This window comes from Barbatula barbatula (genome assembly GCF_947034865.1).
Source record: "Barbatula barbatula genome assembly, chromosome: 21".
Classification (NCBI taxonomy): domain Eukaryota; kingdom Metazoa; phylum Chordata; class Actinopteri; order Cypriniformes; family Nemacheilidae; genus Barbatula; species Barbatula barbatula.
Window position 1 is genome coordinate 3,422,731 of NC_136784.1, and position 26,434 is coordinate 3,449,164.

General features: G+C 38.1%; 5 protein-coding genes across 6 annotated transcripts; 2 read left to right on the forward strand and 3 right to left on the reverse strand.

Annotated features, from left to right (window-relative positions):
• Positions 1 to 2,767: 2,767 nt before the first annotated feature.
• rfx5 (regulatory factor X, 5) lies at positions 2,768 to 7,074 on the reverse strand. The gene is made up of 10 exons (XM_079485146.1): positions 7,057 to 7,074; positions 5,698 to 5,845; positions 5,487 to 5,520; positions 5,192 to 5,274; positions 4,930 to 5,049; positions 4,637 to 4,756; positions 4,316 to 4,391; positions 4,013 to 4,211; positions 3,843 to 3,934; positions 2,768 to 3,748 (listed from the first exon to the last, which is right to left on the reverse strand). Exons 2-10 carry the CDS (start codon positions 5,787 to 5,789, stop codon positions 2,771 to 2,773), a joined length of 1,794 nt encoding a protein of 597 aa, XP_079341272.1. The 5' UTR covers positions 5,790 to 5,845; positions 7,057 to 7,074; the 3' UTR covers positions 2,768 to 2,770.
• Positions 7,075 to 7,835: 761 nt separating this feature from the next.
• Positions 7,836 to 11,204, forward strand: mrpl24 (mitochondrial ribosomal protein L24). Of its 2 annotated transcripts, none has more exons than XM_079485149.1 (6): positions 7,836 to 7,967; positions 9,762 to 9,963; positions 10,142 to 10,237; positions 10,328 to 10,431; positions 10,554 to 10,684; positions 10,789 to 11,204. In XM_079485149.1, the coding sequence occupies exons 2-6, from the start codon at positions 9,781 to 9,783 to the stop codon at positions 10,923 to 10,925; spliced, it is 651 nt and encodes a 216-aa protein (XP_079341275.1). In that variant the 5' UTR covers positions 7,836 to 7,967; positions 9,762 to 9,780; the 3' UTR covers positions 10,926 to 11,204. The 2 variants fall into 2 exon arrangements, with proteins under 2 accessions (XP_079341275.1, XP_079341276.1); XM_079485150.1 differs by having other exon boundaries at positions 7,877 to 9,626; positions 10,789 to 11,066.
• Positions 11,205 to 14,516: 3,312 nt separating this feature from the next.
• Positions 14,517 to 18,047, forward strand: prcc (proline rich mitotic checkpoint control factor). Its single transcript, XM_079484218.1, has 6 exons — positions 14,517 to 15,225; positions 15,303 to 15,350; positions 15,467 to 15,943; positions 16,039 to 16,131; positions 16,774 to 16,920; positions 17,083 to 18,047. The coding sequence occupies exons 1-6, from the start codon at positions 14,986 to 14,988 to the stop codon at positions 17,233 to 17,235; spliced, it is 1,158 nt and encodes a 385-aa protein (XP_079340344.1). The 5' UTR covers positions 14,517 to 14,985; the 3' UTR covers positions 17,236 to 18,047.
• On the reverse strand, positions 17,922 to 21,138 carry mrpl9 (mitochondrial ribosomal protein L9). The gene is made up of 7 exons (XM_079484219.1): positions 20,488 to 21,138; positions 19,943 to 20,102; positions 19,732 to 19,856; positions 19,599 to 19,652; positions 19,331 to 19,432; positions 19,101 to 19,184; positions 17,922 to 18,880 (listed from the first exon to the last, which is right to left on the reverse strand). The coding sequence occupies exons 1-7, from the start codon at positions 20,596 to 20,598 to the stop codon at positions 18,773 to 18,775; spliced, it is 744 nt and encodes a 247-aa protein (XP_079340345.1). The 5' UTR covers positions 20,599 to 21,138; the 3' UTR covers positions 17,922 to 18,772.
• A 128-nt stretch (positions 21,139 to 21,266) lies between these two features.
• On the reverse strand, positions 21,267 to 25,865 carry lix1l (limb and CNS expressed 1 like). The gene is made up of 6 exons (XM_079484607.1): positions 25,289 to 25,865; positions 24,017 to 24,180; positions 23,677 to 23,817; positions 23,438 to 23,533; positions 23,200 to 23,277; positions 21,267 to 22,918 (listed from the first exon to the last, which is right to left on the reverse strand). The coding sequence occupies exons 1-6, from the start codon at positions 25,608 to 25,610 to the stop codon at positions 22,664 to 22,666; spliced, it is 1,056 nt and encodes a 351-aa protein (XP_079340733.1). The 5' UTR covers positions 25,611 to 25,865; the 3' UTR covers positions 21,267 to 22,663.
• Positions 25,866 to 26,434: the final 569 nt, after the last annotated feature.

The following is a 26,434-nucleotide window of genomic DNA, read 5'->3' on the forward strand; positions in this document are numbered from 1 at the left end:
ACTCCGAAAAAAGCATTAGACACATTAGATGTCTATGGTAAAAATGACAGGTCAACTCATGGCATATTACTCGCACTCACAACATATGAACAGATATTTCCACTAGGTTGATATAAAACAAAACAGGATTTATGCTATTTAACAGTTCTACACAAGTCTGTGAAACGGTAATGTGCTAGACATGTTTGCCTGCTTTCGATTTTAGTCGTTTTGGTTTTCCTTTTTTTGTAAACACAAAAATCACTCAAAGCTTCAGAGCTAAAATCCAACCTTATAAATAATGCAAAGAACAATGGATATTTACAGAGCACAGTGGTTTGTATGAGGCACTATGTTGTACTGAACATTTTACATTTCTGTGGTGTCATGTGTACTTGGAAATAAAAAAAATTATGATGGACTAAAAGGAGTTTATTAATATCACATCCATTAAATGGACATAAATTATTATTTGCTTGACTATTCTGAGTGTTATAAAATGAAGGTCAACAAATGAATCTAAATGGATGTGTAATGGATTGTTTTCACAATTTACTGTTAAAAAAGTGTCCTACAATGTCGATTTTGTCTCTTCAATATACAGCACATCATTTCACAAGCCTAAATGTAATTGATACCGATGCAGCAGACTGTCTGACAGCCGCTCTGCCGCTGATGCACAGAGACCGTAAGTACCTTACCATTCAACCCAAAATCAGCACCATCGACCCGTTTAGCTTTTTTAAAGCACCGTTCCTCAATAGTAAAATGATCATCCATACTCATTTACCATCTCACATGTTTTCCTACAGCATTTCAATAAATATTAACATCTGACTTTAAATCTCTTCATACTGAGTGGCTTTATTTGTTAAGTGCCTTTAAAAACTTATTTTAACCTTTGTCAAAACGAACAAAAAACAGCTTCAAAAGAATGTATATTAATTTATATTATTATTAAGTAAATATAAGCTGTATATTACGTTTTGTTCCTTACATTTTCCAACTTCAGGGCCAAAGCAGATCAAAGCTACGGTGTGCAAAACCAACTGATACAAAGATAGTTTAAAGCTATTAAAAAAGGGGAGACTTCTCCTTTAAAACACAAACTCAAAACAGTTTCTCGAGGCTCAATCTCTGTCAAATTTGTATAATTAAATATGTAGCACATATGCCAGCTTGAACTTAAAATAAAAAGAGTTTTCTAATAATTTTGCACATGCTTTTAGGGTGCCAGTGCACACTTTTCCAAATATAAGAATATCTCAGTAGCAATTTTGTGATGATGTCTGTTCATTTGCAGCAGTTGGAAAATAAAACATTTCAAATTCAATCTGGTAGGCTTCACATACGCTGATATCCTTTCGGGCTTGAGGATAAACTATTTACATCTGTTAAGTGCTCAACTTTGTTGCTTAAACTGGTCAGACTTTGACGCAGGTGTTTTTGAAAGGAATCCTGAAAACCACAGAAGGGCTGTCAAACGATATATCCCATTAATCGCATCCAGAATGAAAGTTTGTGTTTACAAAATATATATCGGTGTAGTGTGCGTATTAATTTTATATTTATAAAAACATACACATATGTGTTCACATATTTAGGAAATATTTACATGTATTTATTTATAGCAACCTTTAATTTAAATTACATAAATGTTTATTAATTTTTAAATGTTACATATTTTTCAAGATATGCACACTTTGTATGTTTTATAAATGCTAAATGAATATGCACAGTACACAGACATATATTATGTAAACAAACTTTTATCATGACGCGATCGTTTAACAGCCCTAAACCCCACTTCTATTTGCATATTTTAAAGGGACTTAAGAGGTCTTTATTTTCTTGTGTCAAGTGTTTTCTTGACCTCCACATTGTGTTACGTCGGAGGTTTGATATATCTGTTATATTTGACATAAAATATAGTTTAAAACTGAATGTGTAGATATTACCCAGTCATTGGGTGAGGGAGGGAGTTATGGTGGTCGTAAGCTTTTAGAACCCTGAAGTAACAAACCCGTAATACCACTCTTTGTCATCTGAACAGCTAGAAACGCACTCGAATATCTCAATTCATGTTCACAAACACAAACGTGCAAAGACGGTAAGAGCAATAAAATACTTACTGCCTCCTTATGGCACAGGGGACGAACGGCATCAACAAACGGTAAGCAGTCCCTTGTTAACTCCGATGAATGCACTCTTTTAGACGTCACTCCCATTTGCCTTTCACATCAGAGCTGGACCAGATTCAACTGTTATTTATGAGAATATCCGTCCTTTTCAACTACAATTTGACTATTATGTTAAGCTTATGTGACCTTACCATCTTAGAAACAGTCAAATAATTTGTTCTAATAGTTTAGGCCACTTGAATATACAATTCATAATCTCTTAAAGGTAAAGTGTGTCATTTCTGCACCAGTGAGACTTTCTTTAGTCCAACCAATAGGAGATAGGAGTGTTTGACACCTGTTTGGAAACAATCATTACCTTTGTAATTTTGTTTGGTGGCACAGAAATTACACACTAATGTACTTCTTTTTGAAGCTAATATTATAAAAATATTTAGAGTGTAGTTGTGGTTTAAAGGCGTTTGGTTGATGCACAACTGTCCAATGCAACAATGACATATTATACTCAATATTGTTTTAGACACCCTATGAATAGCAGATCAATCGTATTAAACCTCAGTTTGATCTCAAGCTAATTTGCAATTCACAGACGCTCTAAAGGCAATCTTGATGTCTCAGATGAGAAGTATGTGGCTGGTGTGCTGCTGCTGCTATGGGGCGTCTGGTTTTAGGGTTTCTCCATACGAGGAGCCAAATGAGCTGGAGACGCCCATTGAGTTGATCATCGAATCATCCTGTGGCTCTACGGGAGTCAGAGTTATTTCCACTTCACCCCCGTCCTCTAAAAGTGTTGGTGGCGGAAGGTACGACACAGCTTCTTGAGTAACAGGCCTTCCCTCTCTGGACAGCGGCACTCGCTTGATGACCATGCTCCGGCTCAACTCGTAACTGGGCTGGTTGGGCCCCGGCGGTATCATGACAGATTGATGATTCTCTGGTTCCGGGGCAGGCTGACAGTGCACCACCACGCCCCTTCGCTCAGCATCTGTCACTTCCTGTATGGCGGGAACTTGACTGACCACCAGGCTTTGCTGGTCCTGGATCACGATTTCCAGTAACTGTGATGGATTAGCGGGTGCACAGGAAGGCATGGCCTTTTGTATCACTCCTCCCGTGAGCAAAGCTTGATTAGGATTCGATGGTTGGGCTAGTTGTACATGTGGTGCTGCATCTTCCGGTCTTTGCTTCCTGGGTCGTCCTCTCTTACGTTTCGTGGGAACACCGCCCAACCCAGGGGCTAACGCTGAGGATTCAGGACCTCTTTTAGGAACAGGCGGTCGGGCTCTCTGGACGACCGGGGTTGGGACAGCGGAGGTCGTGACTGTGACCGAAGTCTTCTCACGCTCAGGATAGGAAAGGCTCACTCCCGATGGTAGAATCATGATCGGGACTGTGGCGCATGGCTGAGACGGTATAGTTGCAACAGTAATGGGCAAAGTGACCTGGACGTTGCCCGAGTCGGAGGGAGCGAGACACGTCGGTGAGGTTTTCTCTAGGATAGAGCCTCTGGGAAGGATCTGAGGAAGCTTTTTCATGTAGGCCTCCATACGAGCAGATTCACCCTTGTTGGCTGATTTATCACTGACCTGCTGTTTGTTAGCTGGAGGTTGTTCCACACCATCTTTCTCCTTTTGCCACCAAAAACAAAACAGTACCATGTTCAATTTTACTGTACGAAATAAAAAATTGTATCTAATCAAAACTCTCTTGATTTTATAATACCTTATTTTCCATGCTGCCGCTGTCTTCCTCTGCTCCTGTACGAGATGTTGCTGGTGTCTTTTTAATCACCTTATGAGGTTTAGAAGTTCCTCCTATAAAAAACAAAGACAGAGATTTAACTTCACTCCTCTATCCCTCTAAAAACACTACACATTTCATCTTAGAAGTACCTGCAAGGGCGGCTGAGGTGACAAGCTCGGCTTGGCTGCAGCGTGGGTTAACAATGTGCTCTTGTACGAGGAAGCGTGCGATCTCCACCACCGTATCAAAAGAACGCTTGAGAATCTTCTGGGCCCAGTCACAGATTAGCTCACAAGCAGCTTCAGTGACCTCTTGCTTATAGGTCTGCACCAGTTCTGTCAGCTCAGACTTAAGGTGGCACATCACGTCATATGATTAAAAAACACAGGAAGTTGACTCTAGACATTTATATGGGGTTCAGATTTAAAAGCAAAATGAGAGGACAATCCTACCGGGTCATTCTTGAGGTCTAGGTTGGGCAGTAATGGCATGTTCAGCACGGTTTTTCTACGGATTCCACTATAGCAGTATGTGCGGGCAGAAACGTTAAGGTACAATATACAAATAAAGGAACATTCAATACAAAAATCAACTAACAGTATGTGCAGCGTAAAAATTATTTTGAGTGGAAAGTTACATTTAACCTGATAATCACATGCAATTTCATAGCTCATTATGACATCATGACAATTTCTTGTCTGGCCCAGAGGAATGTTATAAGACATAAATGTTTGTCTTGCTCTTCAGATCATATGGAAACATAGACAGAAGGATATTTGGACTGTCCTCTTCCACCCAGTCTCCGTGCTTTAATGTTAGGGAAGATGTCACGGATGATTTTGCCAAAGTTTGCTGCACTCAGAGGCCGATGCTGTAGGTTGTCACAGTGCTTCCTGTTTTGACATAAAAACACGGCCTCAAAAAAATGGGTTGTGCAAGGACAGGGTGTGCGGACGACCGCGGACCCTCCTGATGACGAAAATTACATTATGCGAGCGGACACGTACTATACTTTGGGCTTAAGAAAACAGCATGCATAAGCAAATCAGCCAGGCTGATATTTTACCGGTATGTCTCGTAAACATCTTGTTTAGGCAGGCAGGTGTCAGGATGTTCTTCCAAGTGGCTACGAATCCAGTTGCAGGTGTGAAGCTGGTCGGCCGTGTTGACCGAGTTTGAATCACCACTTGTGTACACAGAGTAGTTTGTAAATGTTACACACATATATCTTCTCACTGGAGTTCGTGCTGTCATTGTAATATCTCAAAATCTAAAAAACAGATGCATGTAGGCTGAGTAAAGTATGTGTGTGATTTAATAAACTGTACCTCTTCTCTCCTGCACTTGGACCTGAGGGTAGTTGTAGATAAAGGTAGAGCTTATCATTATCAGAGAAACGCTGCACATCTTCCTGAAAAGAGACATCACAGAGACGAAATGATGAGGAGCAGAAGGTGAAAGTAAAGTCTCAGAAGACCTGTTATACTGAGAATAAATGTTAAATGTTCAACTTTAAAGAGAGGATTATACCGGTGTGATCTAAAAGTATAATACTTGTGTAGTAGATCATTTCAACTACAGGTTAGGTCACAAATGTCACTTTTTCCCTTTAAGGACACTTACCAAAATTTTGTCCACTTTACCCTGCACATTTTTACTGTCAAAGAAATTAAAGAGAGCAAAAAAATTACATTAGATGATAAAAAACACAGTTCTTGCCTCTATTTTGGCAACAAATTTAACCATAAACAAGGAATGTACTGTAACAGGAAACATTCAAGACAAACACATTTTCTCGGCATCACAGTGACAGCGTAAAACACGCGCTTCTTACGAAATGTTGCTCTTAAGTTTCTGCAGCAGCATGCTGGGCTCGGTGTCTCCCTCCCCAGCCGAAGCATCGCTCTTCAATGGATCTTCTGCCATGTCTCAACCACGCTGGAGTGACAAACCTCATTCAGAACACCCCTGGACTTGAAGTTCTGGAAGATATGAGAAAGCTGTCAAGATATGTCTGCATTACGTTTACCTTAACTTCAAAACCTAAAGGTTTCTCACATGGAGCTCAAAATTGGATTTCAATATAATCAAGGGACCAAAAGTATTATGTACACCAGGGTCTACTACTCGGTCAATGAATGTAACACGCTGCATCTGTAAAGGCTTTGGTCTTGGTTTGGCCCTTGAATTTTGGTCTTTAAATCATCCTTTAGGATTTAGAGAATCTTTCAGCGCCAGTATTTTTTAACAGACATCTACTCCTGGTCTCCAAGGCTCCGTAACTGATATTACAAAGTAGTACTGAGTTTGTATGACGGTAAACGTATTCCAACATTTAGGCCACATTTACATATACGAAGGATGGAGATGTGCATTGTAAACATCTTTCCAGCAACAGTAAACACAAAACAAGACCACGCAAGCGCCTAATTCGGACACGATTAAATGCTCGAGATATTTCGCCCATTTTGAAAATACAGCCACTCATGAAACTGTTGTCAGGTCAATCGGATAGCGACCATGCCCAAATACTGCAGGGCTGTTTTTCCAGCACCAGTGCAGACATTCCCTCCTATACCGCACACATGAGACAAAAGGAGGACATATAAGGGCCGGTGTATGCATGACACCAGACCAAACCTCAGGATTCAATATGATCACTTACAAGCAGTTAGTTTAATGCATGATCATATTCATGAGATACGGAAAAGTGTATTATGGTAGATTACAAGCTTTTGCATCCCTTTATGGGCGTATTGCAAAGCTAACCAACCAGAAACTAGACCAACCTATTGGTTATTTATGACAGAAAGCTCATCTTTGCTCAACTTAAGTAAATTCAACGACATTCTGCCATTGATAAACAGCAACACACATTTAGCTCATAGCAGCTTAGCTTAACGTTAAATGTGCATGAGTTAGTAGCTAACATGAGCCATAGGCCACAAGACGTCGACTCAACGTAACAGACAACAAATGAAGGGCAAGGCCAACGTAATTAAAACATTAATCGATGTTATTTGTAAATATCACTCTTGTTTTAATATATGAGCTAGCTAACGTTAATATCGTTAGCAATGACTGCTATGGAACTAGCCAGCCAAATTTGTTCGCCTCGAAAACCTTAAATTATTCAATTTAAATGTCTAATTCCTCTGATAAACGACATCCGTAATCATTGTACAAAGTTTACCTAGTGCACCACCACATATACATACAAAACAATTGTAGCGTTTATTTTATAAACGAAAAAGAAAGTACCTGAGACAAATATAGAGCAAAAATCCCCTTTCGACTTATTTTGTGATTGGACGATTGTGTTAGGTCTGCCTGACTACAAAGCAAAGCTAGACGCTTATTGGCTGTTCCGAGTCATCTTACTTGGATACGGAATAAAGGTGCGATTTCATTGGTTGAGAGTATTATTCGAGTAAAAAAGAGAATCCTTTTAATATTCTGTCAGGCAACTATAAATTCTGTTTACATGCTTTTGTAGTAAAAACACAGGTTCATTGGCCTCGATAATGTACGTCCCCTAAAATGGAGGAGTAATGGATTTTATTATACAATATTTTGGCCTTACCATTCTATAATGACTTTTTGATATACATTACATGTCATTTGCCTGTGTGACATATGAGTGTTATGTCTAGATGGACCTTGAATTAATAATTGCATATTATTAATATAAGTATATATGCAGTATATATAATTCATATAGTATATACAGTATATCGTATAGATATATATATATATATATATATATATATATATATAGTTACAAATGTATTAACAACATAAAGGTATATTCATTATTCAATTTAACTCTCAAAAGTTGTCAATACCATATTGTCTTTAACACGCAACCTTTGTAGTTGACAAACTATTTTTCTAATAATAATAATTGTTATTATTAACTGTACGCGAATTAGAAAAATGTTGTTTAAAATTGGGACTAAAGGCTGACTGCCAATCGAGACTTTTATTTTGACATCTACGTATTTCGATTCAACAGGAAAAGGAAGCAGCGGACGCTGTGCACAAGTTTGACCCTTGTGGATGTACAATTTAAATCCGTTTTGTATTACAGCGTCTTTCATTTAGGTACGTTTGAAGTCACTTTGTTAAACAGGTTATGTATAAAATGTTTATCGTAAAATTATAATAACAAAGCACAAGAAAAAGCACATTTGCACCTGAAATGGCGATATTATTATTGGCGAATTTATTCGATCGATTAGGGGGATATATTGGTACCACAGACAATCAATTTGGGTTTAAGACACAGCATAGTACTGATCTGTGTATATATGCGCTAAAAAATAGTAGATATGTATAAAAGACAACGTTCCACTATTTAATTGGCTTTATTGATGCTTCCAAAGCGTTTTATAGACTAAATCATCAAAAGCTGTTTGGTAAACTAAGACAAAGGGGTGTGCCTAATAGCATACTAAGAATCTTGATATATTGGTATGATAATCAGAGTACGGTAGTAGTGTCTCAGCTCCTTTTGTAGCTGATATGTTATTAATGATGAAATGAGTGGTGATGAGGATATCTAAAGGCCAATATGTTAGTAAGAAAATTGTGTTCAGAAGATTTTCCTTTTTAATACATGTTTTACCGATTTATATACTGCTCCTTTATGGGTCAATTTTTAAAAAGTGAGTTTATGTAAGCTTCAAACTGCCTACAATGATTGTATGAGAGTTATTTTGAATAAACACTGGGGGAACATCTCTTTTGTATGTCAAGAGTAAGAACCTTTATAGATTTAATGTATGAATTCGATCTCGTCTCTGCTATTTGCGGATGATGTCGTCGTGTTGGCCCCTTCAAACCAGGACCTTCAGCATGCACTGGGACGGTTTACAGCAGAGTGTGAAGCGGCTGGAATGAAAATCAGTACCTCCAAATCCGAGGCCATGGTCCTCAGTCGGAAAAGGGTGGCTTGCCCACTTCAGGTTGGTGGAGAGTTCCTTCCTCAAGTGGAGGAGTTTAAGTATCTCGGGGTCTTGTTCACGAGTGAGGGGAGGAGGGAACGGGAGATTGACAGACGGATCGGTGCAGCTTCTGCAGTAATGCGGTCGATGTACCGGTCCGTCGTGGTGAAGAAAGAGCTGAGCCGCAAGGCGAAGCTCTCAATTTACCGGTCAATCTACGTTCCTACTCTCACCTATGGTCATGAGCTTTGGGTCATGACCGAAAGGACAAGATCCCGGATACAGGCGGCTGAAATGAGCTTCCTCCGCAGGGTGGCTGGGCGATCCCTTAGAGATAGGGTGAGAAGCTCGGTCACCCGCGAGGAGCTCGGAGTAGAGCCGCTGCTCCTCCACATCGAGAGGGGTCAGCTGAGGTGGCTTGGGCATCTGTTACGGATGCCTACTGGACGCCTTCCTCGGAAGGTGTTCCGGGCCCGTCCGACCGGGAGGAGACCCCGGGGAAGACCTAGGACACGCTGGTGGGACTATGTCTCCCGGCTGGCCTGGGAACGCCTCGGTGTCCCCCCGGAAGAGCTGGAGGAAGTGTCTAGGGTGAGGGATGTCTGGGCATCTCTGCTTAGACTGCTGCCCCCGCGACCCGGTCCCGGATAAGCGGAAGAAAATGGATGGATGGATGGATGTATGAATTCAGTCGTCGGCTGGATAATTCACAGATTGCCTTTATTATGTTGTTGTCAAATCCGAGGCAAAGGGTGATCCGAATGTTTCTTTTCTAATGGACCTTGAGTCTGGAAATAAAAGTTGAATGAATGACACGGTACAATAACTAATGATTTTATAAACTGTTGTAAATACTGTGTGGTATGCTTCAATATTTACATATTTTTTTGGGTGCAAGATTACAAAATGTATTGTAATAACTTTAAATTATGAATAATGTCTTTGTGTTTAGTGCTGTTTAACACAGAACCATGCGACTCACAGCATTGCTTTCAATGGCTGCAAAAGCTGCTTTTCCACACGATTATCGTTATGGAACGAGCAGACCATGGACGGTAGCAGCACGTCGTCTCAACCCACCCGGCAAGAAAAGAAGAAAGGTGTTTGTTGAACCAATCGCGAACGAGGACTGGCATGTTCTGAGAGGCGATACAGTAAGCCACACCAACTAATTTTATGACCCTACTAGGTTTTCTCTTATACTTATTTCTACTTTCATGTTTCTTATAGGTTTAGGATTTTTTGCATCTACTGATTCCTTTTTATCCTTCATACTATTAAATCATTGTATTATAAAATGATGTCATATACAGTTATATTTATTTGATCCAGGTGGAGATTCTGTCTGGTAAGGACAAAGGAAAGCAGGGGAAAGTCGCTCAGGTGTTCAGACATCGGAACTGGGTCATACTTGAAGGGTTGAACACGGTAGGAAAAAGAGCTTGAGCTTTATTCATGAATAACATAGCTTGACAATTTGTAAATAAATCTAACTTTTTGAATCATGGTGTTCTCCAGCATTACAGGTATATTGGCAGGTCTGGAGATTACAAGGGTACATACATCGCCAGTGAAGCACCTTTATTGCTTAAAGATATTACACTTATCGACCCTACTGACAGGTGAGCCTCAAAACTGTCTACATCAGCATCAAACATAAATTACAGAACTCCAAGCAAGGCCATATGGTAGAATACATCTCGCTTTTACAGATTGTATGTGTTTGTGAATAATGTTTTTTTAGAAAGCCTACTGATATTGAATGGAGGTACACAGAAGAGGGTGAGAGGGTGCGTGTATCAGTCAGGACAGGACGCATTATTCCCAAACCATTGTACCAGAGAAGAGATGGCATCATTCCCCAGCAGTGGAAGGGTGAGATTTCAGAGGAGCCGATGTTTTTTTAATGTTAGATATTCAGATGTAAACTGGAAAAATGTTTTCTGAATGCTCCGATCTGTGGCTATTTTTTGTCACAGAGGGACCTAAAGACACATCACCTGATGACGCTCTTCAGAAAACATACACACCCTCTTTGAAAACCCTTGAGGAAGAAGTTATGGAAAAAATGAACATACAGGAAGACAGGAGGCCCCGTAAGAGCTACTGGTACTGAGATGCCACAGAGACTCTGTTTGACTGTATGTTTAAGCTTGACAACAGAAGCGCCTGTTCTTCAAATTCTAAAAGTATTTATATTGGAAAAATAATGTGTGTTCTTCAGACTTTGTCAATAAAACAACCAAATGCTGTACACGGTTTCCTTGTCTTGATGTCACTATAAGATGTGAGATGTTGGCTGATATTGTTTTGTTTACAAACTGTCTTGCCTAAACATTATGTCATCAAATAAAAGTGTAGGTTAGCTCAAAGCAAACCAGGCACTAAAAGCCTTTAGGATGTTTCACGTTCTCTCCCCTGTTTCAAAAATCGAATATTTACATAGTGTTAATTATCTATAGGCAAGACTGGAATCTCCACCTTATGTATTACCTGGTTTTGAGGTGCATAGTAATATTTGAGTAAATTGATACCTTTTTAGTTTAATTAGAAGCGATATAAAAAATTTTATTAGATAAGATTCAACTTTATTGTCATTACACATATACAAGTACAGTGTAACAAAATGTAGTTTAGGTCTAACCAGAAGTGCAAAAAGCAAGTGCAGGATATATAGTGTGCATCAATACAGAATACAATATTAGGAAAATGTTATACATTGGGCATGGACTATGAAAATACTTTACAGTAGGTATGTACTATGAACAATATATACATATCTTTTCTCTTATATTGTATTTCTCTCATATTGTATTCTGTATTTATTCTAACTGTATATCCTGCACTTGCTAACTGCACTTCTGGTTAGACCTAAACTACATTTCGTTATACTGTACTTGTATATGTGTAATGACAATAAAGTTGAATCTAATCTAATCTACAGATGGCTATATACTATGAGCATCAATGTACAGGTGGCTATGGACAGATAATAATTTAGACTAAACAGTAGTGCAAGTGACTTAAATGTGCATAAATTACAGACATTAGCTATTAAAGTTGCAGTACAATAGGTGAGTTAATGCAGTTGTTGAAGTTACAGTGCAGTGGATGAGTTATGCAGCTATTAAAGGTACGATGCAGTTTATGAGTTAATGCGGTTATTTAAGTTACGGTGCAGTATACGGGTTAATGCAGTTATTGAAGTTACAGTGCAATAGATGAGTAGATGCAGTTAATAGAGTTACAGTGCAGTAGATGAGTTAATGCAGTTATTGAAGTTACAGTGCAATAGATGAGTAGAAATAGATGAGTAGATGCAGTTAATAGAGTTACAGTGCAGTAGATGAGTTAATGCAGTTATTGAAGTTACAGTGCAGTAGATGAGTAGATGCAGTTAATAGAGTTACAGTGCAGTAGATGAGTTAATGCAGTTTTTGAAGTTACAGTGCAGTAGATGAGTATATGCAGTTAATAGAGTTACAGTGCAGTAGATGAGTTAATGCAGTTATTGAAGTTACAGTGCAATAGATGAGTAGATGCAGTTAATAGAGTTACAGTGCAGTAGATGAGTTAATGCAGTTATTGAAGTTACAGTGCAATAGATGAGTAGATGCAGTTAATAGAGTTACAGTGCAGTAGATGAGTTAATGCAGTTATTGAAGTTACAGTGCAATAGATGAGTAGATGCAGTTAATAGAGTTACAGTGCAGTAGATGAGTTAATGCAGTTATTGAAGTTACAGTGCAATAGATGAGTAGATGCAGTTAATAGAGTTACAGTGCAGTAGATGAGTTAATGCAGTTATTGAAGTTACAGTGCAGTAGATGAGTAGATGCAGTTAATAGAGTTACAGTGCAGTAGATGATTTAATGCAGTTATTGAAGTTACAGTGCAATAGATGAGTAGATGCAGTTAATAGAGTTACAGTGCAATAGATGAGTAGATGCAGTTAATAGAGTTACAGTGCAGTAGATGAGTTAATGCAGTTATTGAAGCTACAGTGCAGTAGATGAGTAGATGCAGTTAATAGAGTTACAGTGCAGTAGATGAGTTAATGCAGTTATTGAAGTTACAGTGCAGTAGATGAGTAGATGCAGTTAATAGAGTTACAGTGCAGTAGATGAGTTAATGCAGTTATTGAAGTTACAGTGCAGTAGATGATTAGATGCAGTTAATAGAGTTACAGTGCAGTAGATGAGTTAATGCAGTTATTGAAGTTACAGTGCAGTAGATGAGTTAATGCAGTTATTGAAGTTACAGTGCAGTAGATGAGTAGATGCAGTTAATAGAGTTACAGTGCAGTAGATGAGTAGATGCAGTTATTGAAGTTACAGTGCAGTAGATGAGTAGATGCAGTTAATAGAGTTACAGTGCAGTAGGTGAGTTAATGCAGTTATTGAAGTTACAGTGCAGTAGATGAGTAGATGCAGTTAATAGAGTTACAGTGCAGTAGATGAGTTAATGCAGTTATTGAAGTTACAGTGCAATAGATGAGTAGATGCAGTTAATAGAGTTACAGTGCAGTAGATGAGTTAATGCAGTTATTGAAGTTACAGTGCAATAGATGAGTAGATGCAGTTAATAGAGTTACAGTGCAGTAGATGAGTTAATGCAGTTATTGAAGTTACAGTGCAGTAGATGAGTAGATGCAGTTAATAGAGTTACAGTGCAGTAGATGAGTTAATGCAGTTATTGAAGTTACAGTGCAATAGATGAGTAGATGCAGTTAATAGAGTTTCAGTGCAGTAGATGATTTAATGCAGTTATTGAAGTTACAGTGCAATAGATGAGTAGATGCAGTTAATAGAGTTACAGTGCAGTAGATGAGTTAATGCAGTTATTGAAGTTACAGTGCAATAGATGAGTAGATGCAGTTAATAGAGTTACAGTGCAGTAGATGAGTTAATGCAGTTATTGAAGTTACAGTGCAGTAGATGAGTAGATGCAGTTAATAGAGTTACAGTGCAGTAGATGATTAAATGCAGTTATTGAAGTTACAGTGCAATAGATGAGTAGATGCAGTTAATAGAGTTACAGTGCAGTAGATGAGTTAATGCAGTTATTGAAGTTACAGTGCAGTAGATGAGTAGATGCAGTTAATAGAGTTACAGTGCAGTAGATGAGTTAATGCAGTTATTGAAGTTACAGTGCAATAGATGAGTAGATGCAGTTAATAGAGTTACAGTGCAGTAGATGAGTTAATGCAGTTATTGAAGCTACAGTGCAATAGATGAGTAGATGCAGCTAATAGAGTTACAGTGCAGTAGATGAGTTAATGCAGTTATTGAAGTTACAGTGCAGTAGATGAGTAGATGCAGTTAATAGAGTTACAGTGCAGTAGATGAGTTAATGCAGTTATAAAAGTAGTCCATTAGTGCACATGAGCATTCAGTAAAATATTTCTGGTGTGAAAGTGAGCAGTATCGAGTGCAAATGATGCTGTGTGTGTGATGACAGTCCGGTAGAGCAGATAACATGAAGTACTGGTGTGTACAGTTCAGTCATGCATGGCAGCCCTGTAGTGCAATGTAAACAATGTTATAGCAAAATGCAAGATCCACTGTAGTTTATTTTATTTTAATATAATACTAAGGAATTAATAAACTGTAGTAAATAATGTGTACTACGCTTCAAAATTTACGAAAGTATGATTGAAAAACACTTGTATCAAATAATTTTAGAACAGTATTTTGACTGGTTCTGTCCACGTGGTGTCAGCACTGCGCCAACTATGTATATTGCACCGGAAGTTGAGGACAGTTGATAGTGGAAGAAAAAAATGTTTACGGTGTAAATGTGTCTCTGTTTAAAGGAATAGAACAACGATGTCGCACAGTTGACGACCTGCGTTTGTTTTGATCCAAAATTGCACGTTTAAACTAATGCATTCACGTGTTTCTTGTGGAGAAAATATTGATTTCATCGCCGAGTTTCCAAAGCAAGCACAGCTCCAGCTACAAGCAAACCGCGCAATTGCGTATCGACATTTATCAGCAACATCGGTAGAGTTATAACACACTGCTTTTGCACAAATAACGTAAGTCCGTAAAACCGCATCTACCGGAGGACATCAGCTCGAGTTAAACCGCTCTGCTGAAAAGTGATGTAAACAGCGATCGTTGCGTCTCATTCTGCCTTTTATGAACACGTCTGACATCATATAAGTAGCAAAGATGTCTCTGGTAGCGTACGACAGCAGCGACGACAGCGATCGCGATGACGCGACGAGTAAACCCGCCGCGAAGTCCGGCGGACTGTTTGCGTCTCTGCCCGCGCCGAAAAAAGCACAGATCGGATCGAACAGAAATCAGGCATCGGCCCCTCAACCTCAGAGGATGGGTATGGACCTACCCAAAGCCAGGAAGCGCACAGAGCCCGTTAAGATCACCGTTCCTGAAATAAAACATGCAGACGTGAGTTGTATTGATTCACGAGTTAATGGAATAGGTCGGGTTCATTCATTTTTACTAACTGACAATTTCTTTTTTAGTCCGACTCAGATGAGGACCAGCCTGTGCGAAAGAAATCAGCGTCCCAGGTATGTGTTTATAAATGTTTTTTCACCACAATGCTTACCATTTAAACCCTTGCATTTGTCAAGCATGCCAGCCACATAGAAAACAAGTATGTTTTCTTATTTTGTGTTTCTTCCAGGGCGGTGGTCTGTCCTCTTTGCTGCCCCAGCCTAGAAATCTAGTGGTGAAGGAAACCAAACGGTCCCTGGTGCCCCACACCCTGACCAAACGCCCCGGATCAGACCAGCCGAAAGGAAGCGCTGGTAAATCACAAGGCGTCTCCGGGACCAGCCCATCTCCGTCGGCCATCAAAGCTGCAGCGAAGTCCGCCGCCTTGCAGTTGGCTCGCCAGAAGATGGCAACTGACGAAGATGGCAGTGATGATGATCTCGCTCCAGAAAACTACTTTTCCCTTCCAGTAAGCTCCTCGCAGCCTGCGATGTCACAAAAAACGGATTCCCAAGCGTATCTTTCCACTCTTCACCCTTCACCCGGTGTGGAGAACGCCCCTTTGGGCTTTGATTCTAACGCAGAAAGTTACAGTAGGACAGCTGGAGCCGTGCAAGACCAAAATCAGTACCAACAGTATCCAGAACTGCCAGAAGTTCCTTCACAGGTACTTAGTTCAGTATAACAATCTTTAAAGGAGCGCCGTGTCATGGCAGCGCTATGTAATGTCTTAAACTGAAGTATATTGTGTATGTTTTACAGGATTACTACGGGCAGAGTTACTACGAAGACCCCAACCCTGAAGCACAAGAGCAAGATGAATCTGGATCTTCTTCAATGTTTGAGGATGAAGCAGTAAGTTCTTTGTCACAGTTTATGTGAGAGTAGTATTTCCACTCTTTGATTTTGGCCATAGTTTTGCAATGCCAGTTACTTTGTAAAAGAGTCTGTAGAAGATTTTACATCATTGAAAATAATCTGTCTTTGATTGCTTAATGTAATAATATATCGTGAGACAACATCATGATACAAAAATTTTGTTTGTGAATTGTAGAGCTCTCAACAAAATATATAAAGTTTAAATGTTGTTTTTAAAATATAGTTTTTACTGCTTTAAGAAGCTTTGCTTTCCTTTCATAATTGTACATTTTATGTTAACATTTAGTTTTATTATTATTCAGTTTACATCCAGAAGGTGCATTTAAACCTTCAATCTACAACAACCATTCACAACAAACATGTTAATGCATTTTGTTTACGTTTTGGAAATTAATCTGTCTTTTGAGTTTCTATTTATTTATTTATTTAATTTTAAAATAATGTGATACTACCATTTTTGTGTATCGGATCGATTTGATGAACTTTTTAGCCCCGGATGAATTTTCGTCAGTGACCACCCAGAACAACCTGACAACCATCTAGGACCCCTCATTGTCAGTGAGTGTTTGAGGAGTAGCACAGGGAGATTCTTGAATAGTGTTTACCATTTTTTTCCAGTTTCGGCGGCTGCTGGGCAAACAGAATCGGGGAAAAGAAGAAATCAAATTCTTGGAGATCAAAGGAGATGATCAGCTGAGCGGGAACAAGCAGTGGATGACAAAGAATGTGACTGCAGATCTGGAGCCTCGCAAGTCCTTTAGCAAGGTAAGCAAAACAAGTGAATTCTGACACGAACAAGATCATTTAGATTTAGATTCAACACACCTTTAGGTAAAAGCGTCTGCTAAATGCTTAAAAAATTATGATCTCTAAGTTAGTAAGAACTGTTTTAGATTTCAGTTGAAAATGTATTTGTCTTATTTTCAGAAAAAAGGAGATCAGCCAACAGGACAACAGAGGCGCAAGCACCAAATCACGTATCTGATTCATCAAGCCAAGGAACGTGAGATGGAGCTTAAGAATAGTTGGGCTGAAAACAAGCTCACCCGCCGACAGACGCAAGCCAAGTATGGATTCTAGCCGACGTCACAGAATATCAAGACGTGGCACACTACACTAGGGCAGATTTGTCAGAAGACTATGGTCGATAAAGAAAAGTTGTATTTTTAGCTTTTAGAAATGTCATGCCAGCTTATATTGTTTCAGAGAAGAGCTGAAGATAATCAATTCTTTATCGGCTGCAATTACAACATAAAGATGGCAGCAAATACCTGTTATTTATAGTGAAGAATGTCGTTGTTCCATTTTTATGTCCTCCATTTGATTGTTACAAGGGTTTAGATCTGCCATACATAGTCACCTGTTTTATAATACAATGTAGGTTAACATCATTTAAATGTTTATTATATGATTGAGACCATGTTTAATTATGACTTGTTTGGTCTAAGATGATCTCGTCTTCCATACTGTCCATTGTGCAACCAGAAAACAGTTAGACATTAAAAAGAATGTAAAAAATGAATTGAAACCCATCATGGGGTGAATCTTCCCATTCTTGTGTGTTTTAAGTACTTGTTTCGGTTTGAACATAGATTCTTAAAGAACGTAATTTACAAGCTAAATAACCTTAAGTTTTATTGCATTACAAGAGAATTAACAAAAATGTTTCCTTTCGTGTGTTAAAGATTTTGTGTGTAAAATAATCCCTATATCACTGCCAGGAATGAGATTGCATAAAGCTGAGCAAAATAAACTATACAACATTACTTAATTAATACGATTTTTAATGTCTCATGGAAGATTAATAAAACAAGTGGAAATTTCCGGAACTTGCTATAACAAGTTGCAAAGTGTGTGAAAAATTGCTTTCAAAAATGCATAAGAAATTGATTAAAGCCTTAAAAAATGAACAATTTAAGGGGGAAACGATTAAGCATTGGGATTGACTGCGAGTGCTTTAGTTTTCTGCGAAGAAACACATCAAGGCTGAATTTGATTATATAGAAGCACATCATGTGCCTCCTTGAATCATCGTAATAAAATGATTATTACGAGCGCTAGATAAAACCAGCTGCTCTTTTTAATCATTCACGTTCAGAGTCCAGTTTTAAAAAAAGTTCATAAAACATGTATTGGGAATCTACAAGCTGATCTGTTTTTCTTAATGGGTATAATTGTAAGCAGGCATAACAATGGCATATTACAATATGCCTGAAAAATAAAAGGATTTGTTCACATTAAGCATGTGATTTTTAACGAGAAATTACACTTTGTTTTTGGATAGAAAAATGAATGTGAATGATTAGAATGTGTTTATTTGGGTTATAACCTAACTTAAATTTAAAAAATTATTATTACAATGGAAGGAACCGTGTAATGAAGACAATTGCCTTTTTCAAATTCATTTCCAAAGTTTCACATCAGTGTGGTTGTATTGAAGCATATATGGGGATTTACAGTAATATTATAGACAGCAATGAACATTCAGCCCTGACTTATACCATGTTTTGAAGGTAAAAAACAATGCAGGGAAAAGGAAAAGAGATGTTTATTTGTAGAAATTCCTCACGTATATCCTCCAATTTGTATCCTACGACTCATTTTTATTAAATAAACACTATTCTGAATCAGACTGTTCTTTTTGTTTCTTCATAAGACTCAGTTGTCTTGGCTCCACAAATGGCACCACAGCAATGGGCACCCTGACTGTGTCCACTCCATTCACCTGAGAAATAGAACACAAGTCAGCTTATGAGTTTAAATGATTACAAATGATATGCAGTCGGTACCACCTTACAGCTGAACTATCAGTCTGCTTCCTAAAATTAACTAGGCTCCTCCTAGGCTTTTATCCAAAGTATAGTATATACACATATATATATTACATTTCTGAATATCAATTTACTTGTCTTTAAAATATTACAACATAATGTATCTATGCTTACTGTGACATTACACCAGTGCTCTCCTAGGTCTGTGATTGGCTCTTCAGGAAGCGTTAGGGCGTGAGTAGGTACAACCACACCCAGCTGTGGGTATATTCAACAAAACAGCACAATGTAACAAAACCAATTTACTGCATTGTCTGTCAAATAAATGTTTGCATTATATTTGTCTTCACAAATGTATTTATATATTTATTGTATTTATACTATTATATGTTCTTGAATCTCACCTTTCTAAGAAACTGTCGGCAAACAATTTCTTTGGTGAGCGAGTACTGAATGGAAGTGTGCATGCCGACTTCAAGCTTTGTTTGCTTCAGGAACTCAACAGTCTAAAAAAAACAGACACACAATGGAAACTAATATATAGAAAGTTTTCTCAGCTAAAATGCAGTTACAGTATATCATCTGCTAAAAGTTATTGGTATAGGTAATAGGTATACTCAAAGTTTTATGTCATGTGATTTTAATCATTTAAAAACAAACAAGATTACTCACTAGCTGTCCGGTGCGTGTCTGTATTCTGTCTTCTGGCCGTCCTTCTCTCAGTAGCTAAAGACAAAAAGTAACAGTTTGACATTTGAATGTGTCAATAAAAGCTCTAAAAATGACTTGAAAATAGATTACTGACCCTTCTTTCTTCTGTAAACACATCTTTGTTTTCCTGTGAGGGGTAGACAGCCAGGCCCTGGGGTAGTAATGTGTTACGGCCTACTGACTTTTTCACAAAAACTGTGTCTCCTCGTCCACCAAGCTCTGTAAAATCAACATCAATAACTTTGAAAACGTTTTGACCAAGAGTTGGTAACCATGGTAAACTTTTCAAACGCAAGGGCAAATACTTGGAACTGTCTGCGTAAGAATGAGCTCCATTTTGTCTTGGCCCTTATGTTTTTTGTCCTCGACCAAGCGGTACACTTTGTGTCTTCGTGCATAAAGCCTGGGTGGCCTTCCCTCCTTTGACAAAGGGACCTGCCACCAGCGCTCCACAACAACTGTGTTCTAAAAAAAAAGATAAAATCAGTAATGCACTTAGTTAAACCTTATGTTTTTATATGATCTGTTCATATTTTACTTTTGCTGCATATAATTGCTACATAACAGTGGGGTGATATATTACTTACATATAACATGTGCATGCATATGGAATATGTAAGTAATATATCATCAATAAAGGGCATCAATGGTTTCTGTGCATGTTAGTATTTATTAGTCTGGAACAATATGGGAATATGAAATAATTAATCTATGTTGCAAATATAACGTTAACTCAACTAGATCCCATATTAAATAGCTTTGGCATATCAGAATAAGAGCCAGAATAATAACTGGATACTAGACATTTTTTATCGGCTTTTTCAGACATGTTTCCTTCTCTTTTGCCTACCTTACATGCTGTTTGTGACAAGTTCTGTATGCGATTCAAGGAACATTGTAGATGTGAAAAATTCCAGCAGCCTTGAAGGACAAACCGCGATCCAGTGATTCCCCACATCATTTACACTCGAGTTTAAGATTGAATAGTAAAGATATTTAGTTGCAAATAAGGATAATAACTACGGCGCGTAGCATGACATAAACACTTTGTATCAAATGACAGATCTCTATTTAATCTCATAAAATGTCATTGCTTTCATTGAGCCACATGAACTGCGCTGTGATGATATAGGACCCCAGAAACCCAGTTAGGCAGCCATGTTTGTGCCTTAACTAAAAATACAACTTACGTGTATTTAGCAAGATGCGTTTATTTAATATAACAAATAGAGTAAATTATTTGGGTTATAATATGATATTATAATGTATTATTGTTTCATCAACAAACATAATAAAAACGTCGAGACCATTCGTTTAGTAAAAACGAATGGTCTAAAAATAAACAGTGCATTACTCTGTTTTTTAATTATATGACATAAAAAAATTCCCAAGGTAAATTGTTCATCATGAGAGACATTTTTGACACACGGTTAATATCAGGCATATTATTTTCCTAATTAGTCGCAGTCGTGAGACAACATGTTTCAACCTAAAAGTCCCTGCGGAAAAAAATAAAATAAAAGTCTAAAATAGTTGCTTTAACTGTGTTTTCTGCTAATTGTCTGACAACCATGGTCTATATCACCAAAATTCGCTTGCTAGAGGATCTGGTAACTTCAAAAGCACAAAATACGTAAGAAAAAGTTTTTTATTGACTGTAAAGTATACAAATCAAAACAACAAAATAACATTGGTTATGCTTTAAAATCTTACAAAACAGTTAAATGGCATTTAAACTACTCATACAAAACAAATACAAAATGTATAAAATGTTTCACATGCACTGGTGTAATTTCACTACCTTGAGTATTAATACAAAATTAATTTGGTAAACAAGTTTGTAAAAAAATAAAAACACAGCAAGGAAAGAACCCATTTTGTATAAATTTGTATGAAATGTTTATGCAATTTACATTTCAATACATACATGAATATGATACCTTATAATTAAAAAAGAAATACAAACAAAATACATTTGGGCTCTGCAAGGTTTCAAAACTCAGATTTTCAGAAGTGTCTACAAGAGTCATCAATGGTTTATTTCTGCCTCTCAGACAAACCATTATTTATTCCTCATCTTGCACAAAAAACAATCTGCATGTATATGTGTGATAAATGTTCAAAAGCTTTCAGCAAAGATGTAGAAATAAAATGTTGCCTTGGACTGAGCGGCGATGCTCTACAATCACGTATGTAATGGAAGGCAAACAAATAAAGAGTCTTGTCTCGTCGTTAAATGTTCAAAGGAACGTTCGGAGGAATAAATGTTATGGGCTTAAAATGAACTAAAAAAAGAAATGCTTATATAATCATATTCTAAAAAACATATGTGACAAATAAATGCACCTGTGATGAGCCTGTTTAATGCAGAATATAAAAATCTGCAGTGATCACATACCTGTATTGAATGGGCAAAAGAGCAGCACCCATGCATTAAAGAATCAAAGAAAGCAACAATGCAAAGATTTTTTTGACCTCAAACCTGACGTTATGTTTGGAATAGAATGCCATACCTTACCACTTTACGCTGTGCATTATATAATGTATATTGCCAAACATTTATTTAAATTAAGTGAAACAATAGGAACAATTTCACACAATTTAAGTAGACATTTCGTAACATTTAGTAGTTGTAAAACGGTGTAAATAGTAAGAGCATCATGGAAGTACGCTTTTCCGAACATAGCCTCCTCCAACTCAAGACACAATAAGTCCAAATGCCAGTAAAGTCAATTAAAGACAGTTATACTGGTGGATAATACTGATATAGTAATAAGGTAGCAATATAGTGCTTGGTTTTTAAAACACATTATCTGTTCAGATCATTATAAACATTCTTCCCTAAAAATGTTACAATGTTCTTTCATCACATCTGATGATTCATTGACGTTTGATTAAAATACAGATTTTGTTCTTGCCTCCTCACTCACGCACAGGTTTTAAAAGTCTTCAGTTTTGGAGTGCTGAGACTTCTCTATTGGCTGCTCTGTCACAATCATATGCCACGTCACACATCTTCATGGTATTCAGCGTGTGCAGGGCAGAGTTGTAGTATTGGACCCACCTAGCTGCCCCACTGCCATCAGCAGAATGTCCTTCTTTTCTTTGTAAAAGCGCAGCTCTCGGCCGGCCAGACGAGCATCCTCTAGTTCACGCTCCGTGGCAGCCAGCTCTCGGGTAATGGTCCCTGATAAAGTGTGTTCTCGGCTGACCCAGTCGGCAGCCATTTGTGTGCGCATGTCATCATCAAGCGCTCGGTGAGAGTAATGAGCCAGCACTTCCTGTTTCAATGAACTCAAAATGTTACTTATACATTCCAACAATTAATATGATGCATGGATTATAAGTTCTATAGCTGTCATAAAAAACACAAATCGATTGGTTAAATGGGGACCATCCAAAAATGTATAGTTAAATATTACGGAGAAGATATTTTATTTTTACCAACACGTCAGATATTCACATAATGTTAAATGGCTTCTTTAAAATAAAAATTTGATTCATTAAACTATGAAAGAGAAGCAACTCAATTAACAGTTAAAAACCAAATATATGTTTTTACCTGACGGGAACACTGTCTTTCTCTCATGGCTTTGAGACTTCCATTCCAATGAAGGAGCTGGAAAACCGTCATCAGTTCCTAAGAAACATTAGAAATTTTAAAGCCGCGTGTAAAGTAGCGCACAATGTTCATCTCACGTGTCACTGACCAACTGGAAGAGTTCCAATCATTTACATTTCTGAATTTGGCTTGTATTTTTATTCAAGCAAATTACAATTTCCAGCATGTTCGCTCTTACCTGGAATTCCAGCATTGACTTCCCCTTGTTAGACTCTAACATGAACCGAAAAGCACCAATGCCAGTGTTTGGGTTATCAGCTTCTTCTCTGTTCCCCTGTTGCAAACAAAGAGAAGGTAAACAATCTTTAAAGCTAAATTTTTATGTATAAAATTTGTCAAAGTTGATCTTAACTAAAAAACCTAAAGCAGCTATTTGATCTCCGACTGCTTCTAAAGGTGCATGTTTCCCAAACTCACGTTAAAAGAAGCTAAAGCCTCACAGACGCTCTTCTCGATGAATTCATCCGTGATGCGTCGAGACGGATGTTCATTGAAAACAGAATTCATCAGGGCGATTTTGGCTGCGCTCCGTCTGGCTTCAGCTTTGGTTGGGCAGAACTGAGAAGATCAAAGATGATGTTTAACCACACGGTAACACAATCCTGAAGATGCTCAGAGAATTCTTATTAAAACCATTTCCAAGAGATCCTCCAGAGAAAACATCAAATATTTAGACACAGACGGCAATCAAAGACAATTATTTATTTTGTGAAGATGTGAGCGTAAATGAAGAGGGAATTTCGCACGAGATTCTTGCCTGAAAACTCCCGAAGCAACTGCCCCCAGGAAGACTGACGTAGCAGATGTAGGGGGGGTTATTAGACGGGACCATCTCATAAACAACGAGCGCTCCATTTCTTAGATCAGCCCCCCGCGATTGCTTCATCTGCCAGAACTCTTGTAACGCCTCCACAACATTTACTGCAGGGTTCAGAATACATCGTATCAGTATACGTTTTTCTATTGCAAGTGGCTTTGGTACACACGCAGTGTGCATAGCTTGCATGCAAACTGAAAATGACGGAAGTTAATTAAATTTGCTGACTTTTTTGTAAAAGAAGTTCTGTCTCAACACGCAATATGCACAATTAAATGGCTTAAGGAAGCTTATTGTTGTGGAAACAGGAAATCAGGGTGGTGTATGTGGACAGAACATCATCACAAACAAACACGCAGAATTGTGTGCAAAGGCCCTTCCTTCACAAAGAGAAACTGGACTAGTCTGGGTGTTCAGATGGTCTGAGATGTCTGGGGGTAGATTAAATCACTTAACCTGCCTGTAAACAACACAAGCTGCAGAGTGTGTCCGACAATAATCCCTTTAATGTAATTAGGTCAGCATGTCGGGGGTTAGTCTGCATCATTCAGAATACTTGAATTGCATGTTTGGTCTCTAAAGGGCCGTGTCGACTGACAGCTCAATAAGTGAATTTCATGAAGATAGTCTATTTTTGCATTGTGACATTATTTTTATGAGCCTCTTTGAAGATAAATCTTAGATTTAAATTCTAAAAATGTTTTACTACAGATGTAAGTGTAAGTCTATGGTTTGTGCATGTAAGACAATTGTGGTTAGTGTTTCACTACAAAAATCATAGCAATTATTTTCTTAAATAGTCTAATGTTTGTTCTAAGCAGACTTTGAGTCTAGACTTTTCTTTATCTAGGCTATAATATAATAATTTACTTTATTATTATTTATTTTTATTATGGGTCGAAATAAATGGAAACATGTTCTTGGTTGATGTTGATTCACTCTAAAAAAATTTTTAGTACAGTCAGTAGTTTAACTATGGTATTTGTATCAAAACTATTCTAACTACAAATGTTTTATCATCTCATATTTGTAGTAAAACTATGGTAATGCATAATCTGTCAAATAAAGAAAAATCATGTTTAGTACACTTTTACAATAATAAAATAATGGTAAATGTTACTAAGGTAATATTTAATAAGCCGTATACGTAATAATAATTCGTTTAGCCTATAGATACGAAATCCACTCAATGCAAAACATGACCCCACATACCCCTGCCGTATCCCTGCGTGTGTTTCGCAAAGCTCCGGACCACCGCGTCCACTGCTTCTCTCAGCACCGCAGGGTTGGTGGGATTGGACAGACCCAGACCCGACGACATGTCGATCGAACCGAACCCGCTTCCCATCAGGGTGTGGAGCTGAAGGGGCGGCGGTGGTGGCGGCGGCCCCGGAGAAGCGGACACCGACATATGTGAAGGCTGTGCCGAAGGAAGGGTGCCTGTTACACCGGGTCGCAGGGACCGAAGAGTCCCGGTCGCGCTCGCTCCGTATCCGATACCGGGCTGTAAACGCTGATGGCGAAGTGACTCCATTGTTTCCAAAAGTGATGCGAAAGAACCCGACGCAAATGCGAACGTCTCCTAAAAGCAATCGCTGATGTAGCTCAAATGCATCGGACAAAACGTAAACAGTTTCTTGGTGATATGAGCTTTGTTGGGATAATGGATGTAAATATTATTTAATGTTTAGGGGCAAAACTGAGCCATAGGGAGGAAAAGGGAGCAGCATATCCTCGGGTTTGACCAATGGATGCAGTCACACTGTGTGACGTGGCACCTCCGGCCATCCTCTCACAGATACACATAACTGTTTAGTATAGCTTTATTTATATATTTTGTGTGAATGAAACTTGTTTATTGCAAATAAAGGTGGAATATGTAGAAAAGCAGAGTAATATATAATATATAAGCGTAAAGGGATTTTACCCAAAGTAAAATAAAAATCTGTATCAACCTTCATGTTCAAAACCTTGTAAAACAAACAAAAGAAGATATTTAGAGAAAGGTCTTGGTGGTTTTGTGTCCATAAAATGAAGGTCAGGGAGGGTCAATGTTGTTTGGTTACAGAATCTGCTGATCTCGAAGCAGCGGGCAGATCATTCCACAAATGTGGAACAGATCCATGAAGCTGTAAGAATGAGTTTTTCCCTTTTTGGGATGGCACTACAAGACGTTGTTCATAAAGACAGTATTATGTAGAACAAAGTCAATGGCCTACATTTTTGAGTAACATCAGGGTAAATGTGTTAATGATTAAATCATTTTCATTTTTGGGCCAACTATCCAATTAAAGTGAAATATCCATTTAAAGGGTTTGCTTTCGTGGGATTTTAATTAAAACAATTATAAGATTTGAC

Excerpts from the sequence above, each read along its gene's own strand:
- mrpl24 (XM_079485149.1), top strand. The coding sequence starts at position 9,781 with ATGCGACTCACAGCATTGCTTTCAATGGCTGCAAAAGCTGCTTTTCCA. Across the intron at positions 10,432-10,553 it reads CTTATCGACCCTACTGACAG|AAAGCCTACTGATATTGAAT; the intron begins GTGAGCCTCAAA and ends ATGTTTTTTTAG. Across the intron at positions 10,685-10,788 it reads CATTCCCCAGCAGTGGAAGG|AGGGACCTAAAGACACATCA; the intron begins GTGAGATTTCAG and ends TTTTTGTCACAG.
- prcc (XM_079484218.1), top strand. The coding sequence starts at position 14,986 with ATGTCTCTGGTAGCGTACGACAGCAGCGACGACAGCGATCGCGATGAC. Across the intron at positions 15,226-15,302 it reads CTGAAATAAAACATGCAGAC|TCCGACTCAGATGAGGACCA; the intron begins GTGAGTTGTATT and ends TTTCTTTTTTAG. Across the intron at positions 16,132-16,773 it reads CAATGTTTGAGGATGAAGCA|TTTCGGCGGCTGCTGGGCAA; the intron begins GTAAGTTCTTTG and ends ATTTTTTTCCAG.
- mrpl9 (XM_079484219.1), bottom strand. The coding sequence starts at position 20,598 with ATGATGTGGGGAATCACTGGATCGCGGTTTGTCCTTCAAGGCTGCTGG. Across the intron at positions 19,857-19,942 it reads TCTTACGCAGACAGTTCCAA|AGCTTGGTGGACGAGGAGAC; the intron begins GTATTTGCCCTT and ends TTGATTTTACAG. Across the intron at positions 19,653-19,731 it reads TGTTTACAGAAGAAAGAAGG|CTACTGAGAGAAGGACGGCC; the intron begins GTCAGTAATCTA and ends TTTTGTCTTTAG.
- rfx5 (XM_079485146.1), bottom strand. The coding sequence starts at position 5,789 with ATGGCAGAAGATCCATTGAAGAGCGATGCTTCGGCTGGGGAGGGAGAC. Across the intron at positions 5,050-5,191 it reads CCAAGTGCAGGAGAGAAGAG|TGGTGATTCAAACTCGGTCA; the intron begins GTACAGTTTATT and ends TGTGTACACAAG. Across the intron at positions 3,749-3,842 it reads GCGGCAGCATGGAAAATAAG|GAGAAAGATGGTGTGGAACA; the intron begins GTATTATAAAAT and ends TGGTGGCAAAAG.
- lix1l (XM_079484607.1), bottom strand. The coding sequence starts at position 25,610 with ATGGAGTCACTTCGCCATCAGCGTTTACAGCCCGGTATCGGATACGGA. Across the intron at positions 24,181-25,288 it reads CACGCAGGGATACGGCAGGG|TAAATGTTGTGGAGGCGTTA; the intron begins GTATGTGGGGTC and ends TGAACCCTGCAG. Across the intron at positions 23,278-23,437 it reads AGTCAATGCTGGAATTCCAG|GAACTGATGACGGTTTTCCA; the intron begins GTAAGAGCGAAC and ends AATGTTTCTTAG.